General features: G+C 38.5%; 1 protein-coding gene across 1 annotated transcript in view; it reads left to right on the top strand.

Annotated features, from left to right (window-relative positions):
- The window catches only part of LOC143030489 (glutamyl aminopeptidase-like), a 95690-nt gene extending 95627 nt beyond the window's left edge, over positions 1-63 (top strand). Inside the window, exon 20 of the mRNA XM_076193639.1 lies at positions 1-63. This exon is cut by the window's left edge and continues 154 nt beyond it. Within this exon, the coding sequence (XP_076049754.1) occupies positions 1-2 (2 nt within the window). The 3' untranslated portion in view covers positions 3-63.
- Positions 64-17174: the final 17111 nt, after the last annotated feature.

Below are 17174 nucleotides of genomic sequence, written 5' to 3'. Positions count from 1 at the left end.
AAGTGCAGCGCGGAAGAAAGGAAATAGCTTTCATCTTCTTTTAGATTAAGGAAAAAAAAATAAGATAAAATAAAACGAGGTGGGATGCTCCACACATTGGCATGTGGGGGAGAGGAATTCGGAAATGGGTGGAAAGAAAATCAACCAGAACGGAGAACTGCAAACCAAACCTTCAGAAACATTTGTTTAAGAAAGTCTGACAGATTGAATTCACACCTTAGTTGGTTCCTCTTCCTCTTTTCCTCCTCCCATCCTTCCTCTTCCTCCTATTTCCTTCTCAGATTCAAACCTTAACCCATTAAACTCCGATGACAAGATTCTTGTCATTTGGTCAAATAAAACAAAAAATCATAAAACACCAAAATGTTTGATCAAACACCAGAAAAGTATGACGTCAGTCCTCGCTTCGCTCGCGAGCGAAGCGAGGACTGACGTCATACTTTTCTGGTGTTTGATCAAACATTTTGGTGTTTTATGATTTTTTGTTTTATTTGACCAAATGACAAGAATCTTGTCATCGGAGTTTAATGGGTTAAATTGGGGCAGAACAAGTCCCGTTTATTCTATCTGGAGTTGGCTTTCCCCAGACGACTAATAGTCCGACTTGGAGTCCAGAAAGCAATACACATAAATGGCGCCCTCGTCGCATTTAGAATAATTGATTATACTGTAAGTGATGATAAAGATGGTTGCAACTATAATAAAGATAATGTTGACGTTAGTTGATAGTATGATTGAGTACAACGGTGAAGTTGATGATGACGAAGTCGATTGCCGACATGACGACGAAAGACACGAGAAAAGCGACGCGCGTCGCCTCAATTGATGATGTTTGGCCAACAGATTGATTCTGTGTTCGTCGAATGTTCCACTGTGGCTGAATAAAATCACCTAGCGGCAGCTAGGTAGTGTTAAAAAGTAGTGGTTTTGCAAAGGAAGGATTATAGTAATTAGAGAGAGGGAGGGGGAGGTCATGATAAGTTTGTTCGGACTCGAACGTACTTTGTTTACATGATGACTAAAGGTGTTTGTAGTAGAGGTGTTCCTACTACATGATGTGTGAGAAGTCTTCCACGAGAAATGGATCAGAGAAAGTCAGATTCTCTTGAGACTTCACACACCATGTAGTAGGAACACCTCTACTACATTTGGTGACCCTGGAGTGGCTGTCTACTACATTTGGTGAACCTGATGTGTGTGAAGTCTTCCACGAGAAATGGATCAGAGAAAGTCAGATTCTCTTGAGACTTCACACACCATGTAGTAGGAACACCTCTACTACATTTGGTGACCCTGGAGTGGTCGTCTACTACATTTGGTGACCCTGTAGGGTCACCAAATGTAGTAGACGACCACTCCAGGGTCACCAAATGTAGTAGAGGTGTTCCTACTACATGGTGTGTGAAGTCTCAAGAGAATCTGACTTTCTCTGATCCATTTCTCGTGGAAGACTTCACACACTCCAGGGTCACCAAATGTAGTAGAGGTGTTCCTACTACATGGTGTGTGAAGTCTCAAGAGAATCTGACGTTCTCTGATCCATTTCTCATGGAAGACTTCACACACACCAGGGTCACCAAATGTAGTAGAGGTGTTCCTACTACATGGTGTGTGAAGTCTCAAGAGAATCTGACTTTCTCTGATCCATTTCTCGTGGAAGACTTCACACACTCCAGGGTCACCAAATGTAGTAGAGGTGTTCCTACTACATGGTGTGTGAAGTCTCAAGAGAATCTGACTTTCTCTGATCCATTTCTCGTGGAAGACTTCTCACGGGTGATGCAAACAAGGTCATCATAGTAAAACAACAGGGCAGGACTCGCAGTAATGGGTATAAACTGGACATATTTAGATTTAAGAAGGAAATAGGGTGGTCGATGAATGGAATAAACTTAGTAACCATGTAGTACGCGGTGAAACTATCAGTTGTTTTAAGAAACGATTAGACAACTTTATGGATGGGGGGGGGGATAACAGGTTGTGGTGGATACGGAGCTGCCTAGTGTAGGCCTTATGGTCTCTTGCAGTCTCCTTTATTCTTATGTTCTTTTGTGTACAAATGTGGTAGGAACACCTTTACTACACGTTATCACACTGAGCTGTTTTTCCTCCGATTTCCGATTAATCGGCGGTACCGCCCCCCCACCCCCACAAGAACTTTTTTCCGCCGTAAAATCATTATGACAGACTATTTTGTATTCTCAACAATTTACATCAAGCGTCCTTTGACTCTGAATTTCCCTCCAGTACTATATATCAGATTCCTTTCCGAAAGCTGATGACTGAAACCTGCTCCAACAGTTGAAGAAGAAAAAAAATATCCCAGTGTTAGATCACTCTCCCGAGATAGTCCTTCTATTTTGGCTACCGCCAGGCGATTTTATTCACCTCTGGCATCTCTACTGGATAACTTGGATCTTGTCAAAGATGTTTTTTTAGCATTATGTCTAGACGAACGCCATGTGTCATCCATGAGAGAGAGAAATGTTTGGGCCGACAGTAACATTTAGTATACTACATCACATGTAAGAAATATTTTTGTGAATTTCTGCATAATCTAGAGTATGTTACATAAACAATATTGAACAGATGGGTGTATGTGTGCAGTTTATGTACGTGTGCTTGTATGTGTGTACACACGTAATGTATGTGTGTATATATGTATGGATATATAAATATATATATATATAATATATATATGTATGTATATGTATATATATGCATGTTGAGACATTCTGACAGGTTGACGTAGGTAGGAGTAGGAAATATAGAGGTCTTAGTCTGAGTTTATTCTTGACTAGTTTCGCAGGCATGCTTTTTCATAGGAATGGTGTACAGAATGGGTTGTGGGCATTTATAAATGAGAGAGACGTCACTACCTCCCTGCGTTCGAGTTGGCCACAAGTGTGGACATTATCGAATGTTATATTTATGAAAATAATTAACATTAATGATATGGTTTAGCGTCGCAAACTCCCTCCCATTGGAAGGCTAGGATGGTGCCCCTCACAGAGGACTTTGTATCGTGGGATTTAATGAACAATGCCCTCGGTTCAACTTCGCCGGTGTCAGGGTTCGAACCGCCATCCTCTCGACTTTGGCCGCAAGTTATGATGCTCTAACCCACTCAGCCAGCAGTGTACTGATAATAATGATAATGACTATGCAAACAAAAATGATAAGAGTAATAGTAATAATATTATTGATAAAAACGATGGTACTAACAATGATGATAATTAGAATTAATAATGATAATAATTAATAATAGTAATAATAATAGTAATAATAATAATAATGGTAATATAATAGTAATAATAAAAAATGTGGTGAAATTAACAGAGTAGTGATAATGGAGGATACGTGATTTGATAGCATCTGAAAGGAAAATGAAACATGCTCGCACGGTATTACACCGTGCTTCCATGTTTCTGTTCTATTTTACATGCTATCAAACCACGCACCCTCCATTGTTACTATTCGGTTCTTTTTACCACCGTAATCATTTTTATCATTATTTTTATCATTATCGTTATCATTATTATTATTGTTATTATTATTATTATTATTATTATTATTACTATTATTATTATTATTACTATTGTTATCATTATCATTATTATTTTTATCATTATTATCATTTATATTATTAATATCATTGCTATTAATACTACCATCGTTTTTATCAATATTTTTGTTATCGCTATTACTCTTATCATTATTGTTATCACTGTCATTATTATTGTTATTAGTATATTGTTATTTTAATTATCATAATAAATATGGCATTCGATATGTGTCCACACTTGTCTCCAACTCTGGCAACACGGGGAGGTAGTGAGGTCTCCCTCATGTATAAATGCCCACAGCTAATTTTGTACACCATTCCTTTGGGAAAAAAAAAAAATACCTGCGAAAATAGTCAGGAATAAACTCAGACTAAGACTTCCGTATTTCCTACTCCCACTTATGTCAATATGTCAGGATGTCTCAACATGTATATATGTGTATACATACATATACAGTATATACATATATATATATATATATATATATATATATATATATGTTGCATCGAATTTCACTAAGTGGAAAACCCTCAGCCCCACAGCACCTGTCAACGGTCAATGTACCTTCCCACAAATCTCTCCGGCAAGAAACTTTGAACTGTTGCCTGAAATGGTGTGTAAATATTTCTGTCACTGGCCGAAAGTAGTAAATTTAGGGGAGCAGTCGCCGGTTGTCAACTCCCCGTGTGTATTTTTTTTTTTTTTTTTCATAGATCATTCTCTCTGTCGTCTTGTTGGAACATAGTCACCCTGGGGTTTCAACTGAGGTCTCACTCATAACCAAACCAACGCCTCACCGACTGAGCCGTGAGTGCTACAAGTAATTACCAACTTGGACCTGAACTCCCGAAGATTCTAGGTAAGCGGCAGTTAGCAGCCTACCTAGAATCTTTTGGATATAGTTTAACTTCATGGGGAGTTCCTTTGTAGTGGCCACGCATCAGTCGGTAAGGCATTGGTTTGGTATTGAGCGAGACATCTGTTCAAACCCTGGATCGACTGTCGGAAATATATATATATATATATATATATATATATATATATATATATATATATGTATGTATATATACATAATATATATATATATATATATATATATATATATATGCTGAAGATGTAATATACGAAAGCGCTTTGCTTCGTTAGTTGTTTTTTTTCAAGTGGTCTACTTTGCATAAGTGAACACACGTACCCGTGTTCTTATTAGCATATGTATTTGTGTGTGTGTGTGTGTGTGTGTGTGTGTGTGTGTGTGTGTGTGTGTGTGTGTGTGTGTGTGTGTGTTTCATATAGTTTTGCTTATAGCTCCACAGGGAGTCTCCACCCATTCTCTTGTAAAGATCGGCTTTGTCACCACTGCGGTATCGGCAGGATAAGGCGACCCTTCCCCACCAACCGAATGGGTTGTGTGTGTGTGAAATATTCTTCTCTTCGCTTCAAAAGATGTTGACCTTGTACTATTGTCTCACTTCTGTTGTCTGCCTTAACCCATTAAACTCCGATGACAAGATGTCTTGTCATTTGGTCAAATAAAACAAAAAATCATAAAACACCAAAATGTTTGATCAAACACCAGAAAAATAGGACGTCAGTCCTCGCTTCGCTCGCGAGCGAAGCGAGGACTGAGCGTCATATTTTTCTGGTGTTTGATCAAACATTTTGGTGTTTTATGATTTTTTGTTTTATTTGACCAAATGACAAGACATCTTGTCATCGGAGTTTAATGGGTTAAATGTTTCTTGCACCGCCTCCAAGACTCCACCTCACCCCAAAGGATAGAAGCCCTGGTTATTTCTGACAAAAGTATTTGTACGATTCCGCAAAAGAGATGATGGGTGGAGATTCTCTCAGTGGGGCCAAGTTCCGCGTCTTGTATTCATAGTACATTTTCGTTTTTATAAGAGAAGCTTGTGGATAGATACTATAATTCACTGTACAAAAGACAAAGCTAATCACTGCTGCTCAAATAAAGAAGAGTTCTATCGTTTCCCTTAGTCTTTGTTTCTTTGACCCCCCAAAGGCTTACGGGCCAAGAAGAGGACCAGAACGAGAACAAGGCAAAGGAGGGGTCCACTATGTCTCGGCCAATAACGCGCGTGGGAGTTTCGAGTGTTCATTCGAACCCTGGCCACAGCGCAGGGTTTAGGAAGGGATATTCACTCTAAGCCAGTGGTTCTTATAACCATTAAACTCCGATGACAAGATTCTTGTCATTTGGTCAAATAAAACAAAAAATCATAAAACACCAAAATGTTTGATCAAACACCAGAAAAGTATGACGTCAGTCCTCGCTTCGCTCGCGAGCAAAGCGAGGACTGACGTCATATTTTTCTGGTGTTTGATCAAACATTTTGGTGTTTTATGATTTTTTGTTTTATTTGACCAAATGACAAGAATCTTGTCATCGGAGTTTAATGGGTTAACTTGGGGTTCGAAACCTTAAACCCTGAGGGGTTACGAGATAAGATAGCCAGTGCAATGGTTCTCTATATTTTCCATGAGGAAGCAAAGCAAGGTTTGTATCACTAATCCTTTTCATATGTTTGCATTGTATTTAAATTGGATGGGGGCACGAGGATTTTTTTCAGAGATGCCAAGGGGTACGGGCAGTGAAAAAGGGTAGGAACTGCTGCTCTAAGCAATGGCCACCCGGCTGCTGTTCGCCTTAGATTTGAGGTCAAGGCTGCCGTTTTGTAGAATTTTGTATCAAAGCATAGAAAAATAGCGGCATATGGCAACTGCACGAGGACACGAGGAATTTTTTTCTACATATCAGTAGGCTGTTCAAAACATTTAGAAATTCAAGCTGTTGTCTAAAAAAAAACCACTTAACTAGTTATCAAATAATAAATGGTACATGAAAATATGGCTTTTATTGGTAATTATGTTAATTATAATATACTGTACCCCAAAAGATACATTTTTACGGTGTAGAAAAAATTCTACGCTCAAGTTTCAGCTCTCTTTTTGCGATAATAATATAAAAAATATTTTTTTATGTTACTGAATATATTAGAGCATGGGTCTTTTATATACATTCAAAAATAAAAAACTAGAACCAATATTTTGTCAATGTTTGACAAGTATATCTTGCTATGAAAGTCTGCACACGCCCGAGAAAAATGTATGCCCCGGTATGGCAACACTCTCCCCTTCCACACGGCAGTGTAGAAAACGCGGCATCCCTGCTTGAGGTGACCTGGGAATCACTACATCAGCTTCCTTCGGGTATCGACCCTGTGGTGGTATACCGTGGACTCACCGTCTCCTGCGATCATGTATGAACTGTTACGAATCACTCTAAGCCAGGAGTTCTTAACCTTTTTTCTCCAATTCCCCACTTTTTAGTGAGCCAACTCTCCATTTCCCATCACAGCATCGGTCTTTGACAAATTCAATTTTAACCCCTGCAGTGTTTAGTACGTAAATATAGTGTTGTCACTTTTACCCAAAGATGACTTACAACACCTCATACATTGGTTGTTTTTTGTTATTAAAACAGTCTGCAAATGGTTGTGATTTGTAAAGTAAGTCAACATTTGGATGTAATGTATTAAATTTTGAAGCACTATTAATTATTTGTGGGTGGAAACAAATTCACGAAATGTAACAACAAGAAGACACAAGAAACAAACAAAAAGAAGCAAAAAACATTGATTAAAAAAATAAATAAAAAAAGACAGTGGTTCTTCTGTCCGACCGGTCATTCCCCACTTGGCAACTCCGCCATTCCCCACCAGTGGGGAATTCCCCACAGGTTAACCCATTCAACTCCGATGACAAGATGTCTTGTCATTTGGTCAAATAAAACAAAAAATCATAAAACACCAAAATGTTTGATCAAACACCAGAAAAATATGACGTCAATCCTCGCTTCGCTCGCAGCGAAGCGAGGACTGACGTCATAATTTTCTGGTGTTTGATCAAACATTTTGGTGTTTTATGATTTTTTGTTTTATTTGACCAAATGACAAGACATCTTGTCATCGGAGTTGAATGGGTTAAGAACCACTGCTCTAAGCAATGGCCACCCAGCTGCTGTTCCCTTTGGACTTGAGGTGACCTGGGAATCACTACATCAGCTTCCTCCGGATGGTATACCGTGGACTCACCGTCCCCTGTGTTCACATATGAACTGTTACGGATCACCTGCAAGGTTGTGGTCCGGAGGGGTAGCAGCCCCGCAAACTACGGAATAAAAAAAGAGGAAACATAAGAGAGACTAAGACTGTATTGTTTTCCTTTTAGAACTTGTGAAATGCTTCAAGAATTGCTTCAAGACAACAGTGTTCTAAAAGCAAGACTATCACTACGTGTAAAATGTAGTGTGATCAGCATAAGAGTGCATAGGTGTTCGGTAAAGTACAAGAAGAAAAGAAATGGAAGCAGAAGCTTATGGGGCGCTTGAGATCATAGACATGCGGGAAGAACAGTGATCGCCAAAAACAGCAGATAAAAAACGATCAGAAAGAAAGACAGATATGAGAAAACGAGCAAGGGTACCGTATGAGAATAGTTTAGATATACGCCAGACTCTGCCAGATGCTTTTGATGTGTCTAGTGACGAGCGCAACAACTTAGGTCTCACCCAAATCCCCTAAAGACGATGACCAACAATCTTGAAAAAAACGTTAGATTTCTCAAGGAGAACGTTCTTTGCGGAAGCCACCGAGAAGGTGTATATATACATCGCTTAGACCCTCCAAAAATCAATCAAAATTGTTTACACTGCAACCAAGATCACCCTGTATCCTCCTCAGACTGTATAGTATGACCATTTGAAAATGAAATCCATTGTGTCCACTAGTAGCAGAAAAACGACAAATAGAGTACAATCCTGGATTATCAGAACAGGAGTCACATACGTGGAAGCACCATAGTCTACCAAACAAGCCTCCCCCCAAAAATTCCATTCAAGCAAATACAGAAAAAAATGACACAAAAACTCTCTGTACAAACCCCTACGTCCCCTTCGCCATGCTCACTATATCCCACAACCCAAACCTTCACGCTCAATCCAATTGAACTTCCAGAACCTCCTACACGATAAACTATACACTCTGGTTCACCACAACTCTAACAAACCCATTCACCCTTTCCTCTCGTCTACTCCAAAACCTACAACCTTTCCACCCCAAGAAAAGACGCAACTCTCCTTGAGAAATCATATAAAACGTAATGGAGTTCATCAACCACACAACACTACTGAACTCCTTACCCTAAAAACGCCAACAAACCATTCCACCTACAAATAACCGCAATGAATCTCCGTCCATTAGCAATACCCACTGCAGCCTCAAAGTTAACCCATTAAACTCCGATGACAAGATTCTTGTCATTTGGTCAAATAAAACAAAAAATCATAAAACACCAAAATGTTTGATCAAACACCAGAAAAATATGACGTCAGTCCTCGCTTCGCGAAGCGAGGACTGACGTCATATTTTTCTGGTGCTGTTTGATCAAACATTTTGGTGTTTTATGATTTTTTGTTTTATTTGACCAAATGACAAGAATATTGTCATCGGAGTTTAATGGGTTTTAATAGCCTCCAAAAATCCTATCATGAAAATATGGACAAAGAAAATAATAAATAAATAGAATATACAAACAACGAAAGAGAAATAACCCTGTAAAACACACCTCTCCATGTAGCCGAAGAAACGGCAAACATTCTGTCCGTTACATCTAGCCACATAAATTACGGATCCAAATTCATATTCCAAAAGACTAACCCCAAACCAATCGCAACAACCTCCAGACCTTTCACCACAGTCGCCTAAAGACTGCAGCCTTTTATTCACAGAAGCTGAATACCACATTTCTTTCTCCAACTATAAAAAGAAAAAGAAAGAAAAAATGCTCCGGGCCCAGACAAAATACAGTGGGTGTCATTCTCATGGCCCACGGGATGATCGTCAGTGGTCCGCGACACGAAGGGACAAAATATTTTCCAATTCGAGTTACTGTGATTGTCATAAATGAAGAAATTACTAAACCATTAGGACGAGACATGACAATATTTCCTTTTTTTTCATACGACAGTGAATTCATTTCGAATTATAACTGTTAGAAATAACGTGTTTTTGTTATAGAATTGCCAGTGTGTAGTTTCTAAATCTTTGATGGCATTCGAGAGCATGACCAAATGTTTTATTGGTCCTCGGATTTGACATCCCTGGCAGACACTATGACATGATAACTACACCTACATCCAACCGCAGCAGACTTTACATTAGACTTGTTCAACCAAATATCAGTCGTGGGCGTTGCGATAAGTAAAGCGATAATTCATCGCTTTAACCGGAAAAATTATCGCTTATATTTATCGCTTTCAAATTTCCCGCGATAAATCCAGCGATAAAGTAGAAGACGAAAAACCGTTACGGCGGGAGGTTACAGGCTCATTGTTACGTGGCAAACAGATTTCGGGTCCTTTAGTCTTTTATCAAGTAATATATGGTGTTTTAAGTGTAAAAAAGAGGTTTTTAAATGCATAAGTAGCAAAAATAGAGTATTTTTTATCGCAGGATTTATCGCTTATCGCTTTAAGGCATCTTGGATATTTATCGCTTTATCGTTATAGGACTTAGCGCGAAGAATTTATCGCTTTATCGTTATCGCTTTATCGCTGCCCACCACTGCCGAATATGGACACAAAGTACAATTCCATCTGTTTGGAAGGAAGCCGTCATCATCTCTCTCCCCAAACAAGGAAAACACAAAACCTCGCCTAAAGAATACCACCCAATCGCACTTACAAACTGCGTCTGCAGATTCATAGAGATAAAAGATTGTCTTGTTCCGACTCTCATTAAACTTCAATACTATTCTCTCATATCACCTTTAAGACAGGATTTCGAACTGGCTGCAGCACTATAGACATCATAGTGTAAACAAAATAGATGATAATCTGCACTCTATTTGCAAACACGTCTATGTAGTACTAAATAGTAAATAAATAAATTAATTAATTAATCTTATTTATCTAATTTCATTTGTTTATTTTCTTTTATCTTCTTCTTCTTCTTCTTCTTCTTCTTCTTCTTCTTCTTCTTCTTCTTCTTCTTCTTCTTCTTCTTCTTCTTCTTCTTCTTCTTCTTCTTCCTCTTCTTCCTCTACTTCTTCTTTATCATCATCATCTTCTTCCTATTTGTTTATCTATTCATTCATTTTTTCTAAGTACATGCTACGGCGTGGAAAAAGGATCCTCCATAATTTTTACCTCCTGGAATGTTAACAAGGGGTGGCCATCAACGGTGGCCTTCTGAAAATCAGTCACTATGCACTTCCATAGGCGACGTAGTTGCAAAGATACTTCACCAGTACAACTAGGAAACGACAACCTCCCAGTAATAGAACAGACCTAATTTCTAGGCCTGATTTTCGACAACACCTCAAACAAATAAAAACACCTTGCATATATATAAAAAAAAAAAAAAATAATAACTAATACAAAATCCTGTGCAGTACAACAAATAAAAGGAAAATTGAAAATTATCATCACATATGAAAGGATAAAGGAGGAAGGAATTGGTAAAAAAAGCAACAACAACGAGATAGTGTGCAATATCAGCCCGACTGTCTCATAGGCAAAGAAAACATGAATATTGGGTGAACCCGCCCTGTAATCAAAGCAAGAAGGCGAGCATTTTAAAATCACCACAAACATCCCATTTAAGCTCATCCGAGTTTACCTTCCCGAGAAGCCTTTTTACATTGCCATATTCTTCCTTCATCTGTACCGAGTATACTATAGGCAGGGATGGATACTGATTCCCATTATGTAGTAAAACAGCTTTGAGTTTTTTTTTTTTTTTTTTAGAACTATATGAATAGTCGCCATTGTTCAGGGTTATGATAAATTCCTATAGCTTTAAATAAGCCATTAATATCTTCGCAGAAGCAGAGATCCTCACTTATACCAAAGTATACTTCGAATTCCTCATGGCGCTTCCTGTATACTGTTGATCTACAGGCCTTCCCCCAACAGATTCCATTCACTCAGTCTGGATGCTAAAAGCTCAGCACCTGACATAATAAGGTCCAAGTCCCTGATGAGCTCATCCAGTTTACGTTGATATGGAGAATGTGGGCGGGTACTCAGTCTTGGCTAAAATTTTTCATCCATTTCTTCAATGTCAACCTTCTCACTCTGCTGATGAGACTTCCATCATATACTCTACCTGAAAAAGGATGCATTCATCAACTGGAACATGAATTGTACTTGTGATTGCATTACAAGAAAACATGACTAGATATTTGGAAAATTTCAATTTTGATTCTGTTACAAAGAATATAGTTTGCAACTTGGTAAGAACTACTTATGCTTTCTTGTGGCCGCGGAACCAGTAAGGTATCCTCATGCGAGACAGGTGGAATAGAGGATAAATTGCTTGGATATGGGAGGGATTTTCTTCCCTTCGCTTTTCTGTAATTTGATATGTCAGTTATACATAAATAGCAATCATCGTAATGATTCTTTAGCTCTCACCAAACTCTCGGCACATTGCATTTCTTACACCCGTCAGCCATGTATCATAATTTGATCGACAACTTCCACATATCACATGAGGGACCCATGGCTTTTCTTGGTTACCTATACTTTTCACCACCACTGTCGGTTCTCGATTATTACACTTAAATCTGACTTGTAATATCACTCGTCTCAAGGCCCCTTGCCTTCGTTAAGTGAGTTTCCCTAAATATTCAAGTTCCTCTTAAGCAGTAGTCTCACTATTTTCTAGGCCCCGTGCCAAGTTCTCTCGTCCTTTGGGTTAATAAAAGGGTGGTGAATTTTCTTTCTTCTTTCACTGTAATTTCACCTTCTGGTTACACTCGGGATCTCTTTCTCTCGTCTCTACATCGTCTCTCTCGATCGTCTCCCTAGATCGTCACTCTAGATCGTCTCTTGATCCTCTCTCCAGATCGTCTCTTGATCCTCTCTCTCACGAGATCCCGTATCCTACGCTAAGCTACCTTCGTCTGACGTCACTAATTTTTCTAATCCAATCTCCAGTGACTTTTCAAATAAATTTCACTCCTTATGGGCGTGACTTTGAATTCATGCACCAATAGTTTTTTTCTCCTTCTCCACCTTGCACCAATTCGGAAAGCCATTCTAATGCCACTAGCAAAATTGTTTACCTCAGCATTAGTCAAACGTAGCTAACCTGCGCTTACAGAGTTTTGATTACATCATCGATTATAAAACAGTCACCACCTTCGGTGTGTTTACATAGACATAGCGTCACCTCAATGTTTTAAAAAAAAACAGGCGAGCAGGCAGGCTCATTTACATTCGTACAACTACCGGCCTCTTACAATACTCATTCCAAAGTAAAGTCTATTAGCAATCCAGTACAGGTATTTCTCGTTATGTGCGTGTTGTTTATGTGCGAATTTGCTAAGATGCGACATTCAAAATATCAAAATTAATTAAAATTGTGTGATCTGTTCACAAAGATGCAATTTGCCCCAACAGCCTTTCAAACAGTGCGCCAGATGCATAGTTCCACTGGCCACTGACAGGCGGCCGCTCCCGCTCCTAGTTCAATGTTTACAACCAAAGACTATATACGAAAGACAGGAAGGCACGGAAAAGGTGTATAAATAGCCTAATTGATTACTCATCAGTTTAGTTACTTCAATCAACGCTAGAGATCGCTGTGCTTCATTCGGAAAGAATTAGCGGGCTTTCTGAATCGTCTTCATGTTTACATTTGAGCCATCTGTCACTTGGAACACATGGACATGGTTAGTTCAAACAGTCCAAAAGTTCTCATCCTGAATTCATGTACCATCGGTTTCCTAAAGAACCACAAAGGTAAGTGTATATTATACTGCCAACATTAAGTATTATAGACATATAAGTGTCATTTTATTGATTAAGTAAAAATGTAAATCAACATTCTCTTCTTTTTGATAGATGTTCAAAGTGGATACAAGTAACCGGTATATCAACATTAAGGAAGAAAACACCTACACAATTAAATAAAAGTCAAAGGATATGTAGCCATCATTTTTCTCAACGGCAATATGCATCATCAACCCGTTTGTGCCCCAGTGCATACCCAGATCAAAATTTGCCTGGTGAGTCAATGCAGTTTTATATATACACTATGATTATCATAAGATTACAATAATTAACAGTGTTTGGTAAGAAGTAATGATTTTCATTATGCATTCTATTATCTATCAGATCCAGCACACCCAGATGAGCCAGAAATAACCAGTATGGATGCAGGTAAGTGCTTGATCAATGTGAAAATAGTATAGCACAGTTCTGAGATTAATTGGTATTACTTTATTTTATTAGCACATTGCATTTGAAACAAAACATTGCTTGTGTCTATATATTATATATTTCTGTATTACTTTAAAGTTGAACATTATTTAGAATATTCTTTCATTGCCATTAGCTAATTTTTGTATTTGCACAAAACATATTTCAACTTGAAATTACAGACTAAATTCTGAGCATAGATACCTTACATCCATTATCTATTTATAACAGTACAAAACTTCACATATATTATTTTACAGATATTGACCTGCACTTGGGTACTGCAAGTACTTTGCATCACCAGCAAATTGAAATGGAGATCTTGTCAAGTTCATTGGATGAGAACTTTGGTTAGCACTGACCATTTATTAGCATTGCATAATTCTATAAGAGATGGCCTGTAAATCATAAAAAAGTAAGCAACATATGTCAAATTGCAACAACAGATATTAGTACCACAATTGAGTCCACAGTTATATAGATGTTTTATAGACCTGTTTCACACTCTTGGCATAAATGTGATAATGTGATAAGAATAGAAATTGTTCTGGTAGGTGCTGGGGGACGGCATACACCCATCAACACTCCTCTCAGGTAGAGAGATTGCTGGAGTTTTGGACGTAGTCTAAGGAAGATAAAGTCATCTCTTATCAAATTACTTACACTCAACCCTCGATTTGCCGGACCTCCATTTGCCGGATTTCGGATTTGCCGGACAAGAGTCCGGGGGGTCAAAAAAAGTAAAAAAGTCCGGGACGAGTCGATTTCAAACTACCGCGCCGGACAAAGTTCGCAAATCGCGCACTAGATGGCAGCGCGGGCGGACATACGGTAAATGCTAATAAAAAAACAGTACAGTACCTGTATATAGTATATGTATGTTGTATATGTGCATGTTGTAGAAGGTAATATATTATATTACAGGACAGTATAGGACAGCTATGCGAGGTGAAGTCCGGGGGTGGGTCATGTTTCCCGCACATATATAGGGTAAAGTCCGGCAAGGGGGTAGGCCCCCGGACATTTGCTATTCCCGGTCAAACCTTCCCCCCTTTTAGTCTGGCAAATCGAGGGTTGAGTGTACTAGTATTTAATAAACATATATGAATGAAGTTATAACTCAGTTTTAGATTTATTCCATATGCTCTCTTACATGAATGTGAGTTGGATGCAATGTGTCATGGGGATATTGAAGATGTTCTCTTACCTGGTGGGCTTCCCATCCACACACCACTTATGATGTAGGCAAGGAAGCCGCACTCTGCTGATATATTAATTGCTACTGGCTGGATAGTGTATCATAAGCAGCAACATTGTATGGAACTGTATCAAGGTGTCGATTGGTACTGCCTTATGCAGTATAATCAAATAAAATATCACCGAGATAAACTCTGAGACTTCGTTTGAACACATCAATATCACTGCAGTTAACAAGTTCTGCTGGCAATTCATTCCACAAATTCACACATCTAATACTAATATACCTTCTCTGTACTTCTACTTGTGTTCTGGTGTGACCAATTTTGAAATCATGGCCCCATGTGCTACTCAACAAGGGTCGAGGAAACAAGTCATCACGAGAAATTGCTAGTTTCCCATGAAAAATATGCCAGCATTTAATTATATCATGCCTAAGTAGTCTCCCTTTAATTGAGTATAAGTGAAGAGTCCTTAGTCGCTGTGAGTAAACCAAAACCCTCTAATCCATGTATCTCCCTTGTCCATCTCCTTTGTACAGACTCCAACTATCTAACATCTCCTACATAACCCAAGTTCCAGGCTGAGGATGCATATTCAAGCAAAGGACGCACATGTGTGGTGAAAAGGGGAAGCATAAAAGAGTCTTGCCGATTAACTGTTGATCGGAGAATACTGGTTGATACTCCTGGTATTTGACGTAATGAAGTTAATGTACAGCAAGAAGAGTAGAGGCCCCAAAACTGATCCCTGAGGGACTCCACTGGTTACCTGCTTAGGTGAACTCTTAGCATGTGCCACAACAACATTCATTACCCGATCTGTAAGAAAATCTTTAATCCAGAAAAGAACTTTGCCTGTAATCCCTAAGTTTATAAATTTGTCCAACAAAATGTCATGATTAACATCAAAGGCCTTGGAATAGTCAAATAAAATCAAGTCAACTGTTTTTCCACGATCAATTGCCAGAGTAATTTCATCATACGTGATCAATAACTGATCTTCGGTAGATCTTCCAGGGCGAAAACCAAATTGATCATGTGTTAACTGATTATTTTCCTCAATGTAGTCATATATTAGTTTAGCAAGTATTCTTTCTAAGGATTTGCACACAACTGATGTTAATGATACAGGTCTATACATTAATGGATCTGCACGGGAACCTTTCTTAAAAATGGGCACAACAAATGATGTTTTCCATGGAACTGGTAGACGGCCAGTTGCATATGATTTTTGAAAAATGAGAGTTAATGGGTAAGATAACTGTTCACTACAGGTCTTTAAAAAATAAGGGTGCACTTCATCTGGTCCCATGGCTGAAAAGGAATTAAGCCGTGCAATTGCCTTAGTCACAGATTCTTGCGATATATCAGGATCCCCTACTGTACCTCCGTGAACCTGATGAGGTAATGGGTTAGCCTCGACATTTTGTATATACACTGATGCGAAAGCTGTGGCAAATATATCAGCCATAGTAATTGCCTCATTAACAATCTGCCCGCTTTGAGATTTTAAAGGTCCTGCACCCACTCTTGCTACCTTTTTTCTCCTAATATAGGCATGAAAAAGCTTAGAGTTATGCACCATGTCACTTACTAAAGAAAGCTCATATTCCAACTGTTTGTTAATGGCAAAGGTTTTGTATTGGTAATTGATTTGCAGAAATTGATGTAAAGCTTCTCCGGCTTCAACTGAATTTCTGCCAATTTGTGAGCGGACTTCTTTATAATTACTCCACATTAAAGATCTAGCTTTTTTAAGAGATGAAGGAGGTTTGACTGGCCATGGAGGACCACTATGAAGCCTGGTTAACTGGTACATACTCTGCTATCAAATGGTGAACATACTCAAGGAAGATATTATACATTGCATCAATATCAAGGTATCTGAATTCGTAATCCCAATCAATTTGTGACAATTGCTCCTTAATCACATTGTATTTCCCTCTGGTCCACAATCTATGCGGTGGTAATTCGTCGCTAGAAGGAGGATGTTGAGATATATATTCACATTTAATTGGAGAATGACCACAATTAGGGAAAGGAGGCAATATTTGCACATCCATTATCCTGTCATCTTCAGAAGTAAGTATTAGATCAAGTATATTACCTGAACTATAATAAGTG

Source organism: Oratosquilla oratoria, chromosome 12 (genome assembly GCF_046742065.1).
Source record: "Oratosquilla oratoria isolate Oo_2021 chromosome 12, ASM4674206v1, whole genome shotgun sequence".
Lineage (NCBI taxonomy): Eukaryota > Metazoa > Arthropoda > Malacostraca > Stomatopoda > Squillidae > Oratosquilla > Oratosquilla oratoria.
The sequence above is the reverse complement of the archived record's forward strand: the minus strand, read 5'-3'. Positions and strand labels throughout refer to the sequence as shown.